The sequence below is a fragment of the Brachycentrus maculatus genome, unplaced genomic scaffold, assembly GCF_059751285.1.
Source record: "Brachycentrus maculatus isolate JH-2025_06_01 unplaced genomic scaffold, ASM5975128v1 h1tg000240l, whole genome shotgun sequence".
Taxonomy (NCBI): domain Eukaryota; kingdom Metazoa; phylum Arthropoda; class Insecta; order Trichoptera; family Brachycentridae; genus Brachycentrus; species Brachycentrus maculatus.
The window spans coordinates 1,356,995-1,379,062 of NW_028280991.1; the positions used below are offsets into that span (position 1 = coordinate 1,356,995).

The 22,068-nt window shown below is 29.8% G+C and overlaps 1 protein-coding gene across 1 annotated transcript in view; it reads right to left on the reverse strand.

Moving 5' to 3' along the window:
- The window catches only part of Wnt6 (Wnt oncogene analog 6), a 54,003-nt gene extending 37,607 nt beyond the window's left edge, over positions 1 to 16,396 (reverse strand). The window contains 2 exon segments of the mRNA XM_088264915.1: positions 13,879 to 14,017; positions 16,256 to 16,396. Coding sequence (XP_088121041.1) covers positions 13,879 to 13,940 — 62 coding nt within the window. The 5' untranslated portion in view covers positions 13,941 to 14,017; positions 16,256 to 16,396.
- Between the last annotated feature and the right edge of the window lie 5,672 nt (positions 16,397 to 22,068).

Here is a 22,068-nt window from a genome sequence, read left to right on the forward strand (position 1 = left end):
TTTTTAGCTTTATTTAAATATAGTAGTATTTTATTGTGCATACACGTTAACGCACACACTTTACTCTGTATAAATGTAATGATTATTTTTTAATTGAACCTTTACTTTTTTTTTTTAAAGTAAACTTTTTTTAATGTTTTAACATGTTCAATGCTATAAGCAACATATTTTCTTGAATAAAAAAATTACCAGTTTACATATTCATATCAAAATTATTGATTTTTAATTTACCTAAGTTTAATATCTAATAAGTTTTACCTAGCAAATACCACTATTTCTTAAAATCTATTTTGACACCTTATTCGATGCATCCCGCATCATTTTCAAACACCGTATATAATAGTGGTAACAAGTAAAACTTACAACATTTTGAGTGTGTCCAAATACTTGTTCACAAAATCTGGATGATCTCCAATTACAGGAGTTATTTTCATATTATTTTTTGACATCTCATCAAAGATGACGAAGAATATGGAAGAAAATGAAAATGAAAATGAAAATGGTATTTTCTGGGGTTTCTCATGTGTGTGATTATAATCCGGGATTCGGATCTCACATACTAATATAAGAGTTTCTGCTTAATAAAAAGCTTCTTTACATCTCACCAATAGATGTCTCTAATGAAGTTCTAGTGATTCATGAACAAGGTTTCTAAATTGGTTCATATATATAGAACTTCCAAGAATTTGAGTAGTGTGGTTGTCAATAATGGGTAGAATTGGTGAATGTTACACGTGTGTAAAGTGATCACTTAAACCAGCCTATGACGGTCGTGAGCCCCGTAAATGCCCAGACTTCCATATTCTTCGTCATCTTTGATGAGATGTCAAAAAATAATAAGTAAAACTTAAATTTAAAATGGATAGATATTACCACCAAGCGACTGAAGAATCAATTAATGAAGTAATACTACTTACTTGTGTACATACTCGTAGTTCTAGTTAGAGTGTAATTAGTCCTTAACCCCGAGTATAAGTATTACTAATTGTCCACTATGCGAATGGTGTGAGAGACTATTTAGCAACTAAACTGTAATCACGAGTGCACGATAATTAGTCCATTTTATCTGCAGAAACGCACCCGACCGCAACATGTCGAGAAGGATTTCTATTTGCGTACTTATTCATTTTATAAAACATCTCGTTTGAATTGCGAGCGTAAATTTAATTATCTTACTAATTACTGCAGTAAAAACATCATTAATAACAAACTTAAGAACTGATCTTGGACGGAGTGTACAACCTACCAGTTTTTCTTTACATATCATCGACAAAACGGTGTAAGATAGATTTTCGAAGGATTAAAATTAACCAGCTGCCTGAAATATATAAAATAGAACCAAGTCAGGGATCCAAAATAAATGAACTGAAAAAATACTTAATGGAAAGATATTTATCTTCGTGATAAGTTATATTTTCACATTTTTTTTTCTTAAAAAAAGGCTTCTTTACTTGTGTTTTTTATGTGTTTACATTATATCCTGTTTTTTTTCTTATTTGCTACATTCTTATCTGTTTTTCATTCTTGTTAAGCTTAATCCCATGTTCCAAATTGAGTATTGGAAATTATTGATCGGGAAAATTATATTTGTGACTTTGCAACACATTTGGCTTAACTATGCAACATATTTATATAAATAATATGCAACTTATGTATGTAACATATTGAAATAAAAAAAATAAGAAATCAAAGTTAAACTGGCAGTACACAATAGAGTCCTGGTTCTAACCCTAATATATGTAAGTTAAGCAAAAGAAAGATGAAATGAATGCAGTCAAAATGCGTTTTCTCATACGAATGTGCGGCAAAAAGTTGAATGATAGATGTTCGAATGGTGATATAAGAAATGAATGCAAAGCTAAGATAGGCATTATCAATAAAATAAAGAAGGGTGTGTTGAGATGGTTTAACACATGTGGAACGAGTATGATAGGTTTTTGTGTATGAGTGAGGATAGAACGGTAAAACAAATATACAATATAAGGCGAATAAAGTCGTAATGAAAAGCGATAGAAGATCGAGGAAAATTTGGCATGATTGATAAAATTCAAATATTTGAAAACAGACTTGTCAAAGGATCTTTATGGAAGGATCAGAATTATTGGCAGTTACACGTGAAGAAAATAGAAAAGGAGACGAATGTTACAAAGACAGAGTGATGTGGCGTTCTATCCCCCCTATATGGGGAAACGGCGTGATAGTAAATTTAGTTACTAGGTGGATTTTAAACAATGCTGAAATGTTAAAATATGGTATAACTGTGCCTTTGTTTCCTTACTTTTATCAGTCGATAACTCTAAATGTAATACCTTATGTACGTACAAAAAAGTATAAACGTTGATATGTACCAACTTAAGTTTTGAGATATGCCCGTACCTTAAAACACATTTCGCTAACGGGACTCGTATCACAGATTCGAGCAAAGCTGTTAATCATTCATTAAGAGATGAATCAGAAAAACAGTTGAGGTGCATTTAAGTCATTTCCGGTCTCATTAATTATAGAATCTCAAATAAAAAAAGTGTTACTTTAGATAACTCTCAACCGACTCGAGATTCGATGTATCTTTTTGTGCCAAACACCGTAGAAAGCGGTCACTAACCGAACGTTAATTGGAATTATATTTAAGTTTTGTACTTACATTTCTTGGTAGAACTGCATTTTATAGAATACAATAATAATAATATACGGTGTTTGAAAATGATGCGGAATGCATTGAACCACATGTCACAGTGGATTTTAAGAAATAGTGGTATTAACTAAGTAAGACATTAATTAAAAACGAATAAAATAACGACCATGTAACTTTTTCCACATGAATTTCGTTTTACTAGCAACCGAGTTTCGTCGTAAACAACATCATCAGACTGGTGTGAAGCTAGACAAAATTATGTTATATACACAACAAGGCAGGAGTTGGAAACCATATTTTTTGGTAATTTTTCTGACAAAATGAATTTAAATTGAATGAGTTTACGTATCATAATAATTACATGTTAGTTATGGTAAAGGTTTTAGATATGATTTGATAAATTTATATGTTAGAAATGGATTTTGTATGTGAATAGAAATAATATATGTATAGTTCATTCTGGAAATGTTCTATGTTAATTGTTTTTATTTATTTATTTTATGTTAATTGGTATATCTATTTGACGTTTGATACACCAATCTCCGTTTAAACACGACAGAGCACCTAAAAAGCTCTTTCAGCCTTCTTATTATCCGAGAGAGATAATGGAATTTCTATAGAAAACATATTATATTTTAAAAGTATACAAAGACAAGATGTGTAATAAATTTATTTCACGAGCACTAATCAGAAAATACGACCCGTTCGAAGATGTATGTGGCAAGTTTTTCTTGAATTCAATGCATCGAAAACTGTAATTCTCCGAGCCTTCGGCACGTCCAGTAGACAACGATTGCATTGCCTTTGTGATTTATAGCACCCGGTGGCAGATCTGTGACGCTGCAGCGCTGTCAAGTATGGCGAGACGCTCCTCTCGTATTCTGCTCTCCTGGCATCCGCGTGTCGAAATATTCAACGGAAATTTCATCTCGTCACAGATGGCGACATTATTTCATGTATCTAAAATGTCGCCAACACCAACAAACATTCGTTATTTTAAAAATAATAATAATTTTGCATAATTTGAATAGCGCCATTTTTGTAAAATACTACCTCAAGGACACTTCACTGTGATTTAATAAGGGGAAAGGTGATTGTAGAAATGATTCAACAAACAAATGCATTTTTTTAATTATTACAATGTCACTGTTTCGAACTACTGGTGGAAAAGGATTCCATCTTTTCCGCAAAACCAAAGGCACGCTCGCCAAATTTAGTGCAGTGGTTGCGATCTAGTAAGATCACTTTCCAGATAGTTGGGAGCCATATTATTTATTGATTACATAAGTAGACTTTATACTCTACCCTTACAATACTTGAACACTGCTTTGTACCATACCAGTAATAATTGAATATACATACAAGTATTTTATTTATTGTTTCGGCATTAACTTTGTGGTAAGACATGTTACAATGATTAAAGAAAACACTTGTTTTTTACCACTTGAGTTTTATTATAGACTACATGTTTCAGAAGTTGAACTTCCATCATTCAGGTCTGTTTAATAATATACAGACCTGAATGATGGAAGTTTAACTTCTGAAACATGTAGTCTATAATAAAACTCAAGTTGTAAAAAACAAGTGTTTTCTTTAATCATTGTTACATACAAGTACATTTGTGATGTTTCTTTATTTTTATTAAATGTGTTAATGGAAAAAAACGTATTTATTTATCTATGCTAATTACGTAAATGTACTATTAGGCATCGTAAAACTTTTTTGTTTTTTATAAATTATTAATAAATATTTCATTCGGCAGTCACTTTGTGGTAATATCTATCCATTTTTAATTACAGTTTTACTTGGTAAATACCAATATTTCTTAAAATCTATTGTGATACGAGTTTCGTTGTATTCCGTCTTTGAAAATAACGTGGGTAAATGCATCGAAAGACGTGTCGAAATAGATTTTTTGTAATATTGGTATTTACCAAGTAAAACTAAAATTTAAAAATATATTTCTTAACATTGTAACATACTGAGTACATTAATTTAATCATATCGCTCACTCCTTTCAAGAACGTCATAAATCAAAAATCGTCAATTTTCAGTTGTGCATGTTTTCGGAATGCCTAGAAAATGTACTATATCCCAGCAAAAGAGACATATTTTTTACTTAATATTTACCCGCTATAGGGCAGAAAATGTTGTTTTTACATTTTGAAGAAAAGGTATCGTTTAATTATTTTTTTAAATATAATAAATATTTTTCAAATGGACAAAAAACCTTCAGGTTTTACCTATAAAGATCTGTTGCACAGTAAAGAGTTCAATAAGTGACTTGATATTTATTTTTAATATATTGTGTTATATTTTTAAACTTTAAAACGTTCTCCTGAAAAATCAAGTTTTTTGATTTATGACGTTCTTGAAAGGAGTGAGCGATATCGCATCACCCTTGATGAAGTATTTTGAAAATATAGTAAATTATGGAAAAATATTATTTTATAACAATAGTTCTAAGATATGAATACTCATTTAAAATCTTAAAATATTTTTTTAAGATTTTAAATAAGTATTTATACATATATATATTTTTTAATAATACAGTTATGTAGACTTAAATGAAAAGGCTTCAGAGATGAGAATCTAGAATTCAAGTATTAATAAAATCGTGATAAAACTCCTGTTCAAAAATTATCTTCTGAGATTAAAATGTACTCAAAATATTGTTATTACAATTATTTATTATGCTTTAAAGAATAATTACCCAGTCGAATTATTCACCTATTTTTTAATTAAACGCGAAGTAGGAAAAATCAATCATTGTTAATTGAGACGTTATGTTAGTTATACATCTGTTATTTCTGAATAATTTCCTCAACAGCACTAACAATAATTCAGCCAAAACAATTCTGAGAACAGCGTCTATGATATGATATCTCATTGTTCTAGAAATGCCTTAATTTGGTGTATACCCACACCTCCGGCATTAGGAAGAAATGTTCAACATATTTTTAGCTCAAATAATTACACCGTCATCGTGGTCTTATTATTTTTTATATTACGTATGTTCTAGAAAATATTATTAAATTCATTTTAATTAAATTAAGGCACGTGAGAAATTTTTTCCAAATCATAACACTCGCACTTTATAATTTTAAATTCTTTTCTTATTTTTTGTTGACGTTAATATTGCCCTCAAGCAATTTGTACACATTAGCAATGTATAATTACAATTAGTTGTATTAACTGTTCTCCTTCTCCATTTCCTTTCCTTTTATATTAGATATGTCATTCAACGTGTGTCCCTTTGTTTTCATCATCCAGATCCAATCAAATATATTTTACTTTTAATTTTAAGGATCCAAAACGCACAAGTGATCGCTTTAACTTCATAAATTGAATACGAAAATACTAAATAGTTTACACGATGGAATAAGAATGAAAAATTTGCCTGTCTGTTGTCTTTTATATGTTGACGATGCTTTTCTTCTTGGCGATAGCAAAGAATAAATGTAGACGTTGGTAAGAGTTGGGATATAGGAAAAAACGGCTATTTTTGACTGCAAATGAAATTGAGAAATATGTGTTGAGATGTTTTGGACATGTGGAACGAATAAGTGACAAAAGAACAGTAAAACAAATTCATAAGACGAATATATGTAGTTGGTAATAGAAGCAGAGAAAGACCGAGGAAAACCAAGTACAACAAATACTTGAAAGTGGTCAGGTCATGGTCAGGTCAGGAGTCGAAATAATCGACGGATTTGTATGAGGAGTTGCATGAATGTGAAAGAGGAGAAGAATGTATATATATATACATATATGTATATATATATATATATATATATATATATATATATATATATATATATATATATATATATATACATATATATATATACATAAATATACATATATATATATATATATATATATTTATAATTTTTTTGACATTTCATCAAAGATGAAGAAGAATATGAAAGTCTGGGCATTTATGGGGCTGACGACCATCATAGGCTGGTTTTAAGTGATCATGTTATACACGCCTAACATTGTTGACAACCACACTACTCAAATCCTTGGAAGTTTTATATAAATGAACCAATTTCGAAATGTTGTTCGTGAATCATTACAACTTCACTAGAGACATCTTTTGGTGAGATGAAAATAAGCTTTTTATTATTTATATTATATATATATATATATATATATATATATATATATATATATATATATATATATATATATATATAAATATATATATATATATATATACATATATATATATATATATATATATATATATATATATATATATATATATATATATATATATATATTTATATATATATATATATACATATAAATATATATATATATGTATATATATATATATATATATATATATATATATATATATATATATATATATATATATATATATATATATATATATAATATATATATATACTGACATAATTCGTACGGTCATATCATAATATTGCAAACAGCTCGAGGAATTCTCGTCTGCAAGTGCATACTTATTAATTGGCCAACGCTTAAAACGAAGATCTCCCCGCCGCATCTCGGCCGAGTGCCAGATATACACACCAAAGGAGCGAAGTGAGAGTCGGGAAATAAGGCGAACTAGACGAATACCGAGAAATAACGCACTCACTATTAGATGCTGAGATAATTTATGACGCCGACTCTGAACTGAGAGAAGACTGCAATTTATATTTTATTGGCTCTCACGGATGCAGTAGAGGAAAGCGGGGCTACATGGCAACTATGATACCCAGGAAACCTTTATATCACCCCGTCAAAAAAGCTATCAGTTAAGATTTTTTATTGATATCTCAACATAGGTGAAGAAGAGCTATTATTGCTTTCTTTGAACCTTTGTGTTTTTTTAAACCAGTATTAGTTACAACATTTTTAATATTTCCAAATCTAGGTCTCTCTCTCTCTACATATGAGTTATTTTTAAATTGATATCTCAACATAATGATATAGAGGTCTGAACATTTACAGGCTTGCGACCCATCATTGGTAGGATTGAGTGATCAATATAAACGATGTGTAACATTGGCCGTTTCCCCATGTTTGACAACCACACTACTCAAATTTCTGATGGATATATTTGTTACTCCGTTACTGTACCGATCTCATTGTTACTCACTGTTAATCGCGTATTAGTACGTGTTTTTGTCACTAGTATCTAATGGTCCCTCACGTATTAATACGTGTTCATCTAGTCTTTCATTTTCATTTTCTTTCTATTTTTTACGCCACAGTAAATTTAATTTGATCTGTTAGAAGCTTTTTCTTCGATTGTACTCATCCCGGAAGGTTAACATAGTGTTTTGGTGAAAGTATTAGGTGTTTTAAAAGAAGTATAACTTTTTTTAACCTGTGACATTTATTGTTACTGGCTAATTTAAAGGACACTGGCTCACAAAGCGTTAAGTTTGTTGAACAGAAATATTTAAGAAGCTTTTTTGCAGGTAAGTTAGTAAGGTGTCAGGAGTGTCAATGTTCAAGAAATACATCGTAAAAATCTGGAACAATTTTAAATGACTAGTGATTATTTCTTGAATTAATTTATCAATTAGTGGGAATCGAGCCCACGAGTCTAGTTTTACAGTCAATTATTTACCTAACTAAGCTACGGTGTCTGCATAACTATGAAAAGGGATAAAAAAAGCTTGATAATATTGAAATATATATATATATATATATATATATATATATATATATATATATATATATATATATATACATATATATATATATATATATATATATATATATATATATATATATATATATATATACATATATATATATATACATATATATATATATATATATACATATATATATATATATATATATATATATATATATATATATATATATATATATATATATATATATATATATATATATATATATATATATATATATATATATATATATATATATATATATATATATATATATATATATATATATATATATATATATATATATATATATATATATATATATATAAATATATATGTAATAAACTGAATGATCCCAATTTCCCCTAGATTTTCTGTACACAGATCATCTGTAGCTATGCGAAGATGATGAAATAGGTCTTACTACGTATAAATATATGTAATTCATATCTTATCTAGAGACGTACTAATAAATTAGTGGTGTACTCATTAGAGACCAAGAAGCTTGTGTATAAAATGTAGGTTTTATTAAGCACGCAGTGTCTTTTCAAACTATTAAATCTATAATCGGACCTACATAATATTTTCATATTTATATTAGGTATGCGCATGACTTAATAAAGATATATTAATTGGACTCTTGCATTTTCAACTATCATTCGCAACGTATGCAGTGAGCCAATGCTCGTATAACTAACGTGAACTATGATTGAAGAAAACACTTGTTTTTTACCACTTGAGTTTTATTATAGACTACATGTTTCAGAAGTTTAACTTCCATCATTCAGGTCTGTATAATAACTATGTTATTATACAGACCTGAATGATGGAAGTTTAACTTCTGAAACATGTAGTCTATAATAAAACTCAAGTGTTTTCTTCAATCATCGTAACATGTCTTACCACAAAGTTAATGCCGAAACAATAAATAAAATAACGTGAACTGTATTTAATATAAACAGAAAAAAAGATATTTTATATAAAAAGATATTTTAAATAAAAAGATATTTCATATTTTATGTTTTGAATAGGACTCTGTGTAATATGCTTAAAGATTACTTCATGAACTAATATTAAAAATAGTAGTAATAATAACTTAACCAATATTAAATACGAGTAGTATTTTCAAATCATTGTTTGACTATTATAGATAGATATGCAACAAATACATTTCATTGACAAAGACCTATTTTTAAAGCACATTTCACTAAGGTGGACACTTCTATAGTGAAGTCCCAAAAATAAGTAAAGATTACACCATTTAAGAGAGATTTTCAGTTACTGTTACATCCTGCGTCTCTAAATGGTGGTGGAAAAAACTAGTTATAATTACGGAGGACAAGGTAATCACCATATGGCAACACTACATCGCCCATCGCACTACTAACAACTGCCACTGATTAGCTCTTATTAATATCCAAGCTAAAAAATGAAATACGGCTAAAATGCACACCAAGTTCTACCAAAATTCATTTTTAAATCGAGCCTGCGATATGTGCAATGTAATGTTTAATGAAAAAGACATCAATAATGTTTCTTTTAATACTTAAGAGAAATATTGTTGATGTCTTTTTGACTATTTGATAAAGAAAATTTCTATTATTTGATAAAAACATTTAATGTTAGTTTATTATATAGTTATACTTTTATGTATTTGACAATTTATTTTTTTATTGTTAGATTACTTAAGTGAAAACCTGTAAATGGAAATTAATTTTATAAATTTTAATATATTATGTTATTCTGTATATATTCTGTTGGTTTTCCAATACATAAAAGATAAATAAAAAGAAGACATCGTTTTGCTAAATTGAAGCATTATGCATTATAATATTTGTCGCGTAATGTATTGAATGACTTTGTATCATTGATCGACGTCAATACTTAGATATTTGTAGGGTTTCAATATTGTGTGTTAAAGCTATCATAATTATTTACATTGCCTTATAATAAATAATAATAATAATTACTCACACATATCACAAAAAAGCACCTCCCAGCAAAGCACAAAAATCACCATTAACATGCTTTATGGAAACGTACATAGAACCACAAAATACAAAACAATGAAATACATCGAAAAAATCTAACATATCCCACTTTTGGCCAAAGAATCTTTGATTATTATACAACTTAGTTATTCTACTTGCTTTTATTATCCATAAAATAATCAAATATCGAAACTTTGTATAAAAGAGCTATTCAGAAATGGTTAATCGAGGTGGGTAGATCAAAAATAGATTGCATCATTCGGCCATGTCTGATTTGATTGCATGTCATAAACAAATAAGGTACTTATCGTATGGTTATATATATTTTTTTAAAGTATTGTAAAACCCAGTGAGGGTAGGTTATTGTAAATTGTAATTTTTAATTATGACTGGATTTTGTATGATACAAAAATAAATAAAGATTGCATTTCAGGCTCCTTTTTAATTATTATTGTTTAAAAATACTTCTTGTAAGCGCAGATTTAATCCACAGATATCACGTTTTTACCTAAATTTTTTACTTATTTATTTTTTTACAAAAATGTTAATAAAATCAGTATATAACCACTCACCGAGATTTTTACGTCTACCGTCTCTTCGTCAGGACAATCACTAACACAGCATGCAAACAATACTACCCTTCACCACCATAGCACCATTTACACACTCAAAACTACACAAAATGTCTAACACATGCGATTTTTGGTCGACCCGAAGACCAACATGCACTATAGTTTTCAATACAGACATGCGTTACGAGCCGAGGTTAAACGTATATTAGAATTAGACTAGGAATCGAATCTACTTATATACTTATAGGATGAGAGGAGTGGGGGGGGTTCGAATTGGATATTGACGAATCGTGTTTAATCGATGTCGAATCAAACAATGGACTATATGTAAAATTTATTTGGTTTTTAATTAGAGGAATATTATTTTTAAGTGCTTTCCTAATATAAAAAATCTCCATATTATTTAGTTTTAACCCTTTATTATTAGTGTTTAATATTTTTACTCCCGTGTCTTTTTTGAAGACGTGATTTGATTCTATGAGGTGATTGGCAAATTCGGAGAAATTATTATTGTTTAGACATCGTATGTGTTCTTTTATTCTTAAATTTTTTAGATTAAAATGAAAAATATACATTTATAAAATTTGAGAAGTTGCCCAGATATTAATTAGCGACTGGGAGAGGTTTACATTCGTGTTAGAAATACAATAAAATCGGTGATAGGTTCCTAAACGCTTCTAATTGAATTATCGATGTCGTGTTAATGTACGTAACCCACATCCTCCTCGTCTCAGCGGAGGAAAAGAGGAAGTACGAGGAGTGAAAAGCCCACACTGCTCGGCCTACCGCGGTCATAGAGTAGGATGTTTACTGTAAATACTGCCTTTATTCATGTGCTCCTGGTAGTTGGGATAACAAACGGAAAAAAATCTTTGCAATACGTTTTTATTTAAAATTCAAATAAATAATTTGACGAAAATAATTTATGAACTTTATTTTATTAATTGCTTTGGCATTCACTTTTTGGTAAAATGTGATGAATATGTAAAAGAAAAAAAAGCACTGGTTTTTTACCACTTCAGTTTATTTTATTATAACGATTGGTTTCGGAAGCTATGCTTCCATCTTTAGGTCTAAATATAATCTGACTATTAGTTTATATTTCGACCTGAAAATGGTAGCATAGCTTTCAAAACTAGTCGTTTTAATGAAATAAACTCAAGTAGTAAAAACAAGTGTTTTTCTTTTACAATGAGTTTTATAGTAAGTACAATTTGCCTTTTTTTTTAAACAATTTTAATTCATGATAATAATAGTAATTAATTATTGGTAATCGAAATTCAGAGTTTTATTTTTAATTACAAATCTAGTTATTTACAATGAATAAAAGTCCCAGAACATACAATTTCAAATTTATTTTAATCAATATTTTAAAAAAAAACTACGGATTATTTCGAGGATTTACTAGAATATCGAATTCAATAAGATCTAGAAGTATACATATTTGATAGTATATAAATGAATAACACCAATTACAAGGGCACTCGCGTTTGGATACCCAAGCTCGTAGAAGCTTACGACAGCTACTCTGTACGAGTCTCAATTCATACAATTTTTGTTAATATTTCGCCTAAACTTAGGCAATTTGCAGAACATTAAGAGAAAAAAATATTTTTTAAATAAAAAACATTAAAAACAAATAAAGTATAAACTGCAAATTGATCGAAATAATTATACATTCAAATAAATATGAACATCAAAATAATATCTTGAGTTCGATAAGCTGCAATGGTTCATTCGTTAAAGCTATTAATTAAATAAATTGCGCAAATTCATGAATGCGCAAGTAGGTATATGTAACTACTTGATCAATGCAAAAAAAAAATTCTTACATTCAATTAGACTTTTTTGGACCCCACGCGACGTGAATTCATTAGTCTCTAAGTGGTAAACAACGAGTGAAGGCATAAAAAAGTGGTAAACACGTTCGATCTGACAATGGCTGTCCAAATTCAAAACAACTTTAAAACTCCTCTCCGTGCGTGTGACAATGTCACAATCCACGGTGACTGCGATAATTGTCAACTTAGAACGCGCGACGCTCACAATGAAGTGCTGCGTAACACGCGTTCAAAAGAAACTGTAGTTGCAACACTCAATCTATGGAAACATCGCAAACACTACTGTCACGCATCAATGTTTGTTTGCAATGGAAAAGTGAGCTGAATTTTCGTTTTGTGCTCATTAAAATATTTAATAACAATTTGACATTTCAATATGGATGAAGAAGAATATGGAGGTCTGGGTATATACATAGACTGGTAAAATAATTTTGAAACTCCTACATATGTAATAAATCTTACGACGCTTTATTTGTGAGTTCACTTAAGCCATCAATGGTTGGTTTGAGGAAAGATTTTATATGGCAGAGACCCTTTTTATTTATATAGATGTGTGCAAGATTAAAATCGGATTATTTTACATATTTAGAGAAGCTTGAAAACATGATTTTAAATTTTACCCACCTTGTATTATATACATAAATACTCGTATATATACACAAGTCGTGTGTTTCAGATTCTTGAACGTAGGAGTTAAATGTATTTGAGATGTATATATATATATATATATATATATATATATATATATATATATATATATATATATATATATATATATATATATATATATATATATATATATATATATATATATATATATATATATATATATATATATATATATAAATATATATATATATATATATATATATATATATATATATATATATATATATATTTATATATTTATATATATATATATATATATATATATATATATATATATATATATATATATATATATATATATATATATATATATATATATATATATATTGGGTGGTTGAATGTGGCCTTCCTTGGTGCAAAGAAATAAGTGGGTTAATGAATGGTAGGTCCTAGTTTTTTAGAACAGTCAAAAGCTGGGAAGCTTTTGAAGTCAACGTTTGGGAGACCGAACAAGATGCTGGAAGAAGACGAGAGAGAGATTGGAGCCGAACTCACTGGTAGGATCCGGTGATGGGCGCCAGAAGCAGCAGGCAGGCAGCCACGAGGGCGGCCCTCATCCTCCACCCGCGCCTCCCCTACAGCGCCACCCTCTGCCAGTTCATCATTAGCCCCATACCGCAATGACACGTAACAGCTACAGCAAAGGAAACATTTACTGAAACCATGTATCGAAGCAACGACAAAATAAAAGTGGTTTTAACAATAAAGCAAACTAAAAAAAGCTCTCAAACGATACCGCACTCTGTACAACATTTTCGGTGTGTCCAAATACTTACAAAATCTGGATTATCTCCAATTACAGGAGTTATTTTCATATTATTTTTTGATATCTCATCAAAGATGAAGAAGAATATGGGTGTCTGGAAATGTTGTAAATAAATTATCTGGTCAAATTATAAGCTTAAATAATAAAAATGAAAATGATATTTTCTGGCGTTTCTCAGGTGTGTGAATATAATCCAGGATTCGGACCTCACATACTAATAAAAGAGTTTCTGCTCAATTAAAAGCTTCTTTTCATCTCACTAATAGATGTGTTTAGTGAAGTTCTAGTGACTCAAGAATGTTTCAAAATTGGTTCATATATATAGAACTTACAAGAATTTGAGTAGTGTAGTTGTCAATAATGGGTAGAATTGGTGAATGTTACACGTGTCTAAAGTGATCACTTAAACCAGTCACTTCTTCATCTTTGATGAGATGTCAATAAATAATATGATAGCGCACTCGACCATTATTACATTTTAAATGTGACTACTAATTTGATCCATATTCAAAATGTTCTTGGTGGTTTCTACATTTCAAAATTGTGTCTTACTTTGATTTTCTTATCAATAAATTGTTCAATCTTTTTAGTTTGAAGAACACTAAACATGAAATTGGATTAAATGATAAATACATGAAGATATAACTTTAAAATATATTTTTAACAAAATTGCTAAAGTGATTTCAAAACAAATTTTATTTATTATATTATTTGAGGCTATTTGAGGGTAAATCACATATTTAGTAATTAAAATGTTACTTTGTTTTAAAATCACTATAAATATTAAACTGACTTTAAAACAACAAAAAAAACACTTTAATTTTAAAATGGAAAATCACAAAGTTAGTGCTTCAAATATATATTAAATACACATATTTAGTGCTTGAAATATTAATTATAATAAAGTATCCGAGTGTTCTGATTATACTACGATTGTTGCAAATGTTTAATCGTTGTTATTTTCAAATAATTTTTTTGTGACACGTAGATTAATATTTTTAAAATATATGTATGGTACATTATATTTACATGAATATAGAAATAATTTTCAAATATAAAAAAAAAACAGGTTCATTAGTTTAGTTTTACATCTTTGTAAAAAAACAATAATTAGATTTTAAAAACACCATGTCCTAGTATGTGAACCGGGAAACATAAGGTAAGTGAAAGTATTTAAAAATAATAATAAAACAAGTAGCTCATTTAGTAGAATAAGCTCGCGACGGGAAGTTTTATACCAGGAGCAGAGATAGGAATGAGTTGATTAGATAACGCAGGTAACTGTTGTACAAGAAGTGGTAGGTATGTGGAAGATGAAGAACTGTGTCATTGTTTACTTGACAACATGAGGATGATTTATTGCATTTGTAGAAAAAAACAAACTACGGTTCATTGCATCTAACAGTACTGTAGAGATAAGACGTGTCAATCTGGATTCATGTGCTTAAGATTAGAAGGAAAAATGTCTCATTAAAAATACGGGTTACATGCACTTATGAGTACTTAAGAAGTATTTCAATTTATTATTTTATCAAATTAAAATAAAAATATTTTTTCATCAGTTTTCATTTTTACAGTTTTTTATTTTGTGGTCAGGTTAGGAGTCGTAATAATCGGCGGGTATGTATGAGATGCATGAACGTGGAAGAGGCGAAGAATGTTTGCAAAGACAGAGTGGTGTGGTGTTCTATTCTCTCTGCCTACACCTGCGGGGAAGCGGCGTGATGGTTAGTTAGTTAGTTAGTTATTTTGTAATAAAAATTATTCTAATCTGACGACATTTAAAACTTTGTACCTTTTTAAAGAAAAAATATTGAATATTATTTCTACTCAATTTCTAGCGTTATTTTTCTTAAAGACGCATTTTGATTTAAATATTTTTAACTATTTAATTTTACCACAGTTTAATTTTTTTTAATCTAATAAAACTATACCTTATATAATAATTTAGGTATTGTGTTTAACAAGCTTGTGTCTAACAAGACATTTGCAATTTGCAAATTATTGAGGTTTTATAATGGCTAGACATGTACCGCCAAGAACTACACCGGTCATCGAAAGCGAAAGTGGACTCGGAGATGCTTAATGAGATGGGCTTGTACATACCTTCTGACCAATGAATAGCCGTCCACGTGCTCGCGGACGAGTCGGACGCGGTCACCGACGGAACTTGGACGCACTACCCCGGTACCAGGGTCACATAACCACCGAGGAGGTAACCTCTTATCTCGCGGATTTGGCGATCGTGTTATCAATCGGCACTCGGAGCACAGGTGCGGCGGGCAACGCGGCGTGCGAGCGGGCGCGGACTGATCGGGCCGCGGCCGCCAGTCGAGCGCGCCCCCCGCCGCCCGCCCACAGGCATATCGCGGGATTTTCTTCTTGCAAATTTGAATTTTGAGTTTTCTCTGTACCCGGGGAAATCCAGACACCTCCTGCGAGATCTGTGAGCCTGGTAATGGCTACTAATAATGATAATGTAATCAAATTTGATTTCTGAAGGAATTTAATCACCCATAAACAGTTTCGCATCTTGGACGTGATTTACTTATATTTATTTATTAGACTGATTTTATAAATATTTTGAGATGACTAGACAGTTTCTATTTAATGCGTATGCAATTAAACTAAAGCTTAAGTATCATTTTTGTTTTAGTGACGTTTTAATGTCTACCCTTTTTGAAAGTTTAAATTAAGTTATTATATTATAGTTTGCAATACACATAATCAATAAACATCACAAATATTTCATTTCCTACTTCAACTTTTCGATGCATAAAAAATGCAAAATAATAAAAATAATGATGATTTTATATCTAACAACACAACATTGACCCTCTATCCAATGTTTACACTTAAAAAAACACACATCTTCATATTAGTCTTAAACTTCCTAAGGGCACAACCCTTAATTTTTAGGTTAAGATTCACATAAGAGGCTTGAGTGCATTGTAACACGTGTCACAGTATACTATAATAATGAGTGGGAATTTTAAAGGTAAATCCAAACTTTACAAACTGTATTTTAATGATGACGCTCAACCTAGATCTGAACTTGAATATCGAGGCGCAATTTAACAAAAAAAACATTTCATTAATTGCGTAAAATTCACTTTCCTGTAAAAATGAAAATGTAAAAGTAAGTTTTTTTTTAATTTTTAATCTTCGTAAGTTATTCACTGTTTTCTATGATTTATTTACAAAACTCTGTCTGCATTTGAATACATGTGCATTTTTATTATTAAATTTATATTAATTTTGTTGTTGTTATTGTTTTTATGTGACCCAGTTAAAAATAACAGGAAATAATTTATGCACAATAACTGTTAAAAGTTTTACCTATGTCAGGTAAAAACATGTTTTCTTAAATTAAATTAAATTAAATTAAACCGTAATTAGACGGTGCGGTGAGTTTTTATTTAATAGATGACCGCCAAAAATATAGAACAAATGTGACAAATATAATACAAAAACCCAAACCGATTGAAAATAAATATTTCTTGAATTTATTTCGCAATAGGCAGGAATCGAAATCACGACCCCAAATTTTGCAACCGGAGGTCTATTCAACTACGCCATGGCGCTTGTCTATAATAAATAATCAATATTAATCAAAGCTCACATTCATAATATATATACATATATATATATATATATATATATATATATATATATATATATATATATATATATATATATATATATATATATATATATATATATATATATATATATATATACACATATATATAATGTATCAAGTAATCAATTTTCAATCGGAGGGAGTATCGAATTGAATAAATAGGATTTTAGAGTTTTTCTTGGAATTCATAAACTGCATTCATTTTCATTTGAGCTCAGAAGAACTGCATTTCAGTATCCTGTGACTACATATTGCATCATCTCTACCATCAACTTCATGATGATATATTCGCAATGATATTAAACGAGTTCCCTTTTGTTCCTGTGTTGTGCGCCGGCCAATCATGTGCGTCTCTATAATAGAGACCGCAAGGTTCATCATGGGGAATTTGAAAAATTATTACACGTAATGACGTCACACCTGGTGCAGTCACGATTTGTCTGTATTCTCCCCATAAGAAAATAAAAATAATGTATTTTTTTACTAATAAATATAGTTACAAAAATATCGTCTCCAATAAAGACTAAGCTCTTGTGCTTAGAGAGGAACTTATACTCATTGTTTATTGATTGTACTTGATTAATGACATAAAAGGCTTTTTATTTGTATTTTTTTTATTTAAAATCGACATGTTTAATAACCATTTATTTGAATTTATGTGTTTTTTTGTTATTTTTTCATTATTCACATTTACCCTTTACCTTTAAATGATTTATTTAAAAGAGTAACGATTATCATATGATTTTAAAAAAAAAATATTTAAACTATAAAATCAATCACTAACGAGTGAAGTTAGATAGATATATATATATATATATATATATATATATAATATATATATATATATATATATATATATATATATATATATGTATATATATATATATATATATATATATATATATATATATATATATATATATATATATATATATTATATATATATATATATATATATATATATATATATATATATATATATATATATATATTATATATATATACATATATTTTTATATATATATATATATTTTTATATATATACATATATATATACATATATATACATATATTTATATATATATATATATATTTTTATATATATACATATATATATACATATATATACATATATATACACATACGAGTACATGCTTTTTTAAAGTAAATAAACCCTATCCATCACCTGAGCTTTCTCTTATGTTTGTTTTATTATTAAATATTGATTTGTTTACTTTGATGTCTGAAAAACAAAATTGAATAAATCCAAACTTTCTATTTTCCATGTTTTTTCGAGTGCGAAGGTCCACAAAAACAAATAAAAATATTTATAAAGATTAAAGCATATTCCCACGGCTTCAGTTACCTTTGTATTGATATTATTTAGTCGTGTAGTCTCACCGACAAAAACAGGTTTCTTGATTTCTTTTTAAAAATGCATACTTGAGCTTAAACACAACTCAATATTCAGGTACCTACTTATTTATATTTAAGTTTAGTTTGAGCCAAAACACTCTGAAACTGGAAAATAATATTGATTATAACGCATACATCTTTGACATTTCAACATAGATAAAGAAGAACATGGAAGTCTGGGCATTTACGGGGACTACGACCGTCATAGGCTGGTTTAGATGATCACTTTACACGTAAATTTTCAACTATGTTGAGATGTCAAAAATAATATGATTAAAAAACTCCTATTATTGGATTAATCCAGATTTGTGAACAAGTATTTGGACACACTCAAAATGTTATTTATAAAACATAAAGCAGAGTATGGAAGTCTGGATATTTACGGGGCTTACCTGTGACCTGTGATAGGCTGTTTAAGTGATTTCTTTACACACATGCAACATTCACCATCCTACCCGTGGTGTGGTTACCACTCAATTTTTTCTAGCTCGTACATATGTTATATCATTAATCTCATGACAAGCCATATTACATTACACTGCACATTAATCTCATACATATAATTCACAATAGCCATCTATGTTGGATTGAGAAAGCTTTTATTTAGCAAAGACCCTTTTATTTGGAAGTATACATGATCCGCATCCCTGTTAATTTTTACCCACATTTTTATATAAACCGTCTAAAATATTTTAAATACTTGAAAGTGGTCAGCTTGAAAGCATATCAGGCAAGAGTCTTCGAGATAAAATAAGAAATGCCAGGATCAGGGAAATATGCGAGATCGAAGATGTCGTTAGGTGGGGAAGGCAACGAAGGAGACAATGGTATGTGCATGTGAGGAGAATGGAACCATCCAGACTCCCCCACATCGCACTGTACGGCGAACCCCGTGGTAGATGACTCCCGGGCAGACCACCAAAGAGATGGGTCGATAACTGGGAATCGACATCGCAGGAGGCTAATCCCTCTTAAAAACAGGCCACAAGGCCTACAACAAGATGAAGAAGAAGAAGAAGAAAGCGGTCAGGTCAGGAGTCGGAATAATCGGCAGGTGTGGGTCAAAGCTTCTCTCTGCTGAAGTAGAGTGATGGCTATAGTAGTTGCAGTATTAGTTGATTATTTTATCGAATTCGACACCCCCGTAACGTCACACATTTGGTGCACACTCTCAAGGCGAGGTAGGTCTAATATGTGTATTGGTACACCGTGATTTCTTTCCACCACTCGAGATGGTGAGGGCCCAATGACAAGAGAATCCTTTTAACATTGCCACTCGAAGCTCTTCGTGATGACACTAATAACAGTACTTCACCTCCGCCGTGACGGGCATTGTGTCCCGAGGCTTGGGTCAACACTCGCCCATTATTGACAGATGACAGTTTTGTTATCGTTTTTGTGATGGGCCCAATTTTGTAAGTAAGCGGTGCTGGTTGGTATAACAATTATATGCCTCCGCTACGTGAGCCAATATTTGAACTATTTCGTGAATAGTTCACATAAGCCAGCGAAAATCAACCTTTTATTTTTATCGGGGCGTATTATTACATTTTGACATCTTAGAAAGAGGACGAGGACGACCGAAAAGGACACGATCAGATCAATCAGAACCTAAAATCTGGCAGCATGTATGACTAGATGTATGGTTGTGAAGGAGGCGAGGATTGTAAGTCAGGACAGAAGAGTGTTGCGTTCCTTCCTTTCTGCCTAACCCTGCGGGGAAACGGCATGATGGTAGTAGTAGTAGTAGAAGTAAAAAAGAAGAATATGGAAGTCTGGGTATTTACAGGGCTTACAACCCATTTTTGAGTGTTTTAAGTGATCACTTTATACATGTTAACATTCAACATTCCACCCATGATTGACACGCACATTACTCACATTTTTGGAAATCATAATTACAATTTATAAAATAATATATACGTTTTTTTATGTGTGATTTCTCGGCAGCATCCTGAGAGTAAATCATGTATATTTAAGAGACACATATGATTCATACATCGTGTCATTTCTTAGTTAACGGCAGAATCGTTGGTTGATTTGAATATTTTTTTATTTAGCAGATACCCTTAATTAAATAATTGGAAGATTGGATTATTTCATATTTTACGAGAACCCTGAAAAAAATATAAAAATAACTGGTCAATAAATAAAGCTCTTTTAATAACCAGTTATTTTTATTTTGGCTGTTTCCATATCCTTGATTACAAATCTAGGTTTCTCCGCTTAGAAGTTATTTTTACATTTCGACATCTTATCATAGATGAATAATAATAACATTGTAAGTTATTATTTCATAAATTCTTTAATATGAAATTGTTTACGACCGAAATTTTGTTTTGACGAAGCATCTCACTCCATGACATAACACTCAAGTATTTCAGAGCTTCCTTAATTAAAACATAGATATGTCTGGTCAATAAGCCATGTGTTTCCTACGCCTGCCTGTAGCTGTACATACTCTGTCAAAAAAGATTCCTTTTTAACCTTAACTGAATTTTCTTTATACGTTGTACAGGTACATATATATGTATGTTATTCATTATTATTGTCGCTAAACTAGCTATTGATGCACTATTAGTCAGATCACATAGTATCATTGACTGCTAAACAAAATATCAAAAGGTACCGATAAAATGGTGTAGGGTGCTCTGAAATAAGTTAAAATGATGGTCATCCGAGAGATGGTAGAAAATTAATCGTTGAATAAAATATGAACAAATATTGAAATGTATACCTACAAAGCTATGTGTGTGTTATATGGTAGTTATGGGTTATTTACAAGGAGCTTTATTTCTATGCATATAGTCTGTTCGTGGCTTTGTCGTCTGTTATATACTATCTAAAATGTTCACTGAAA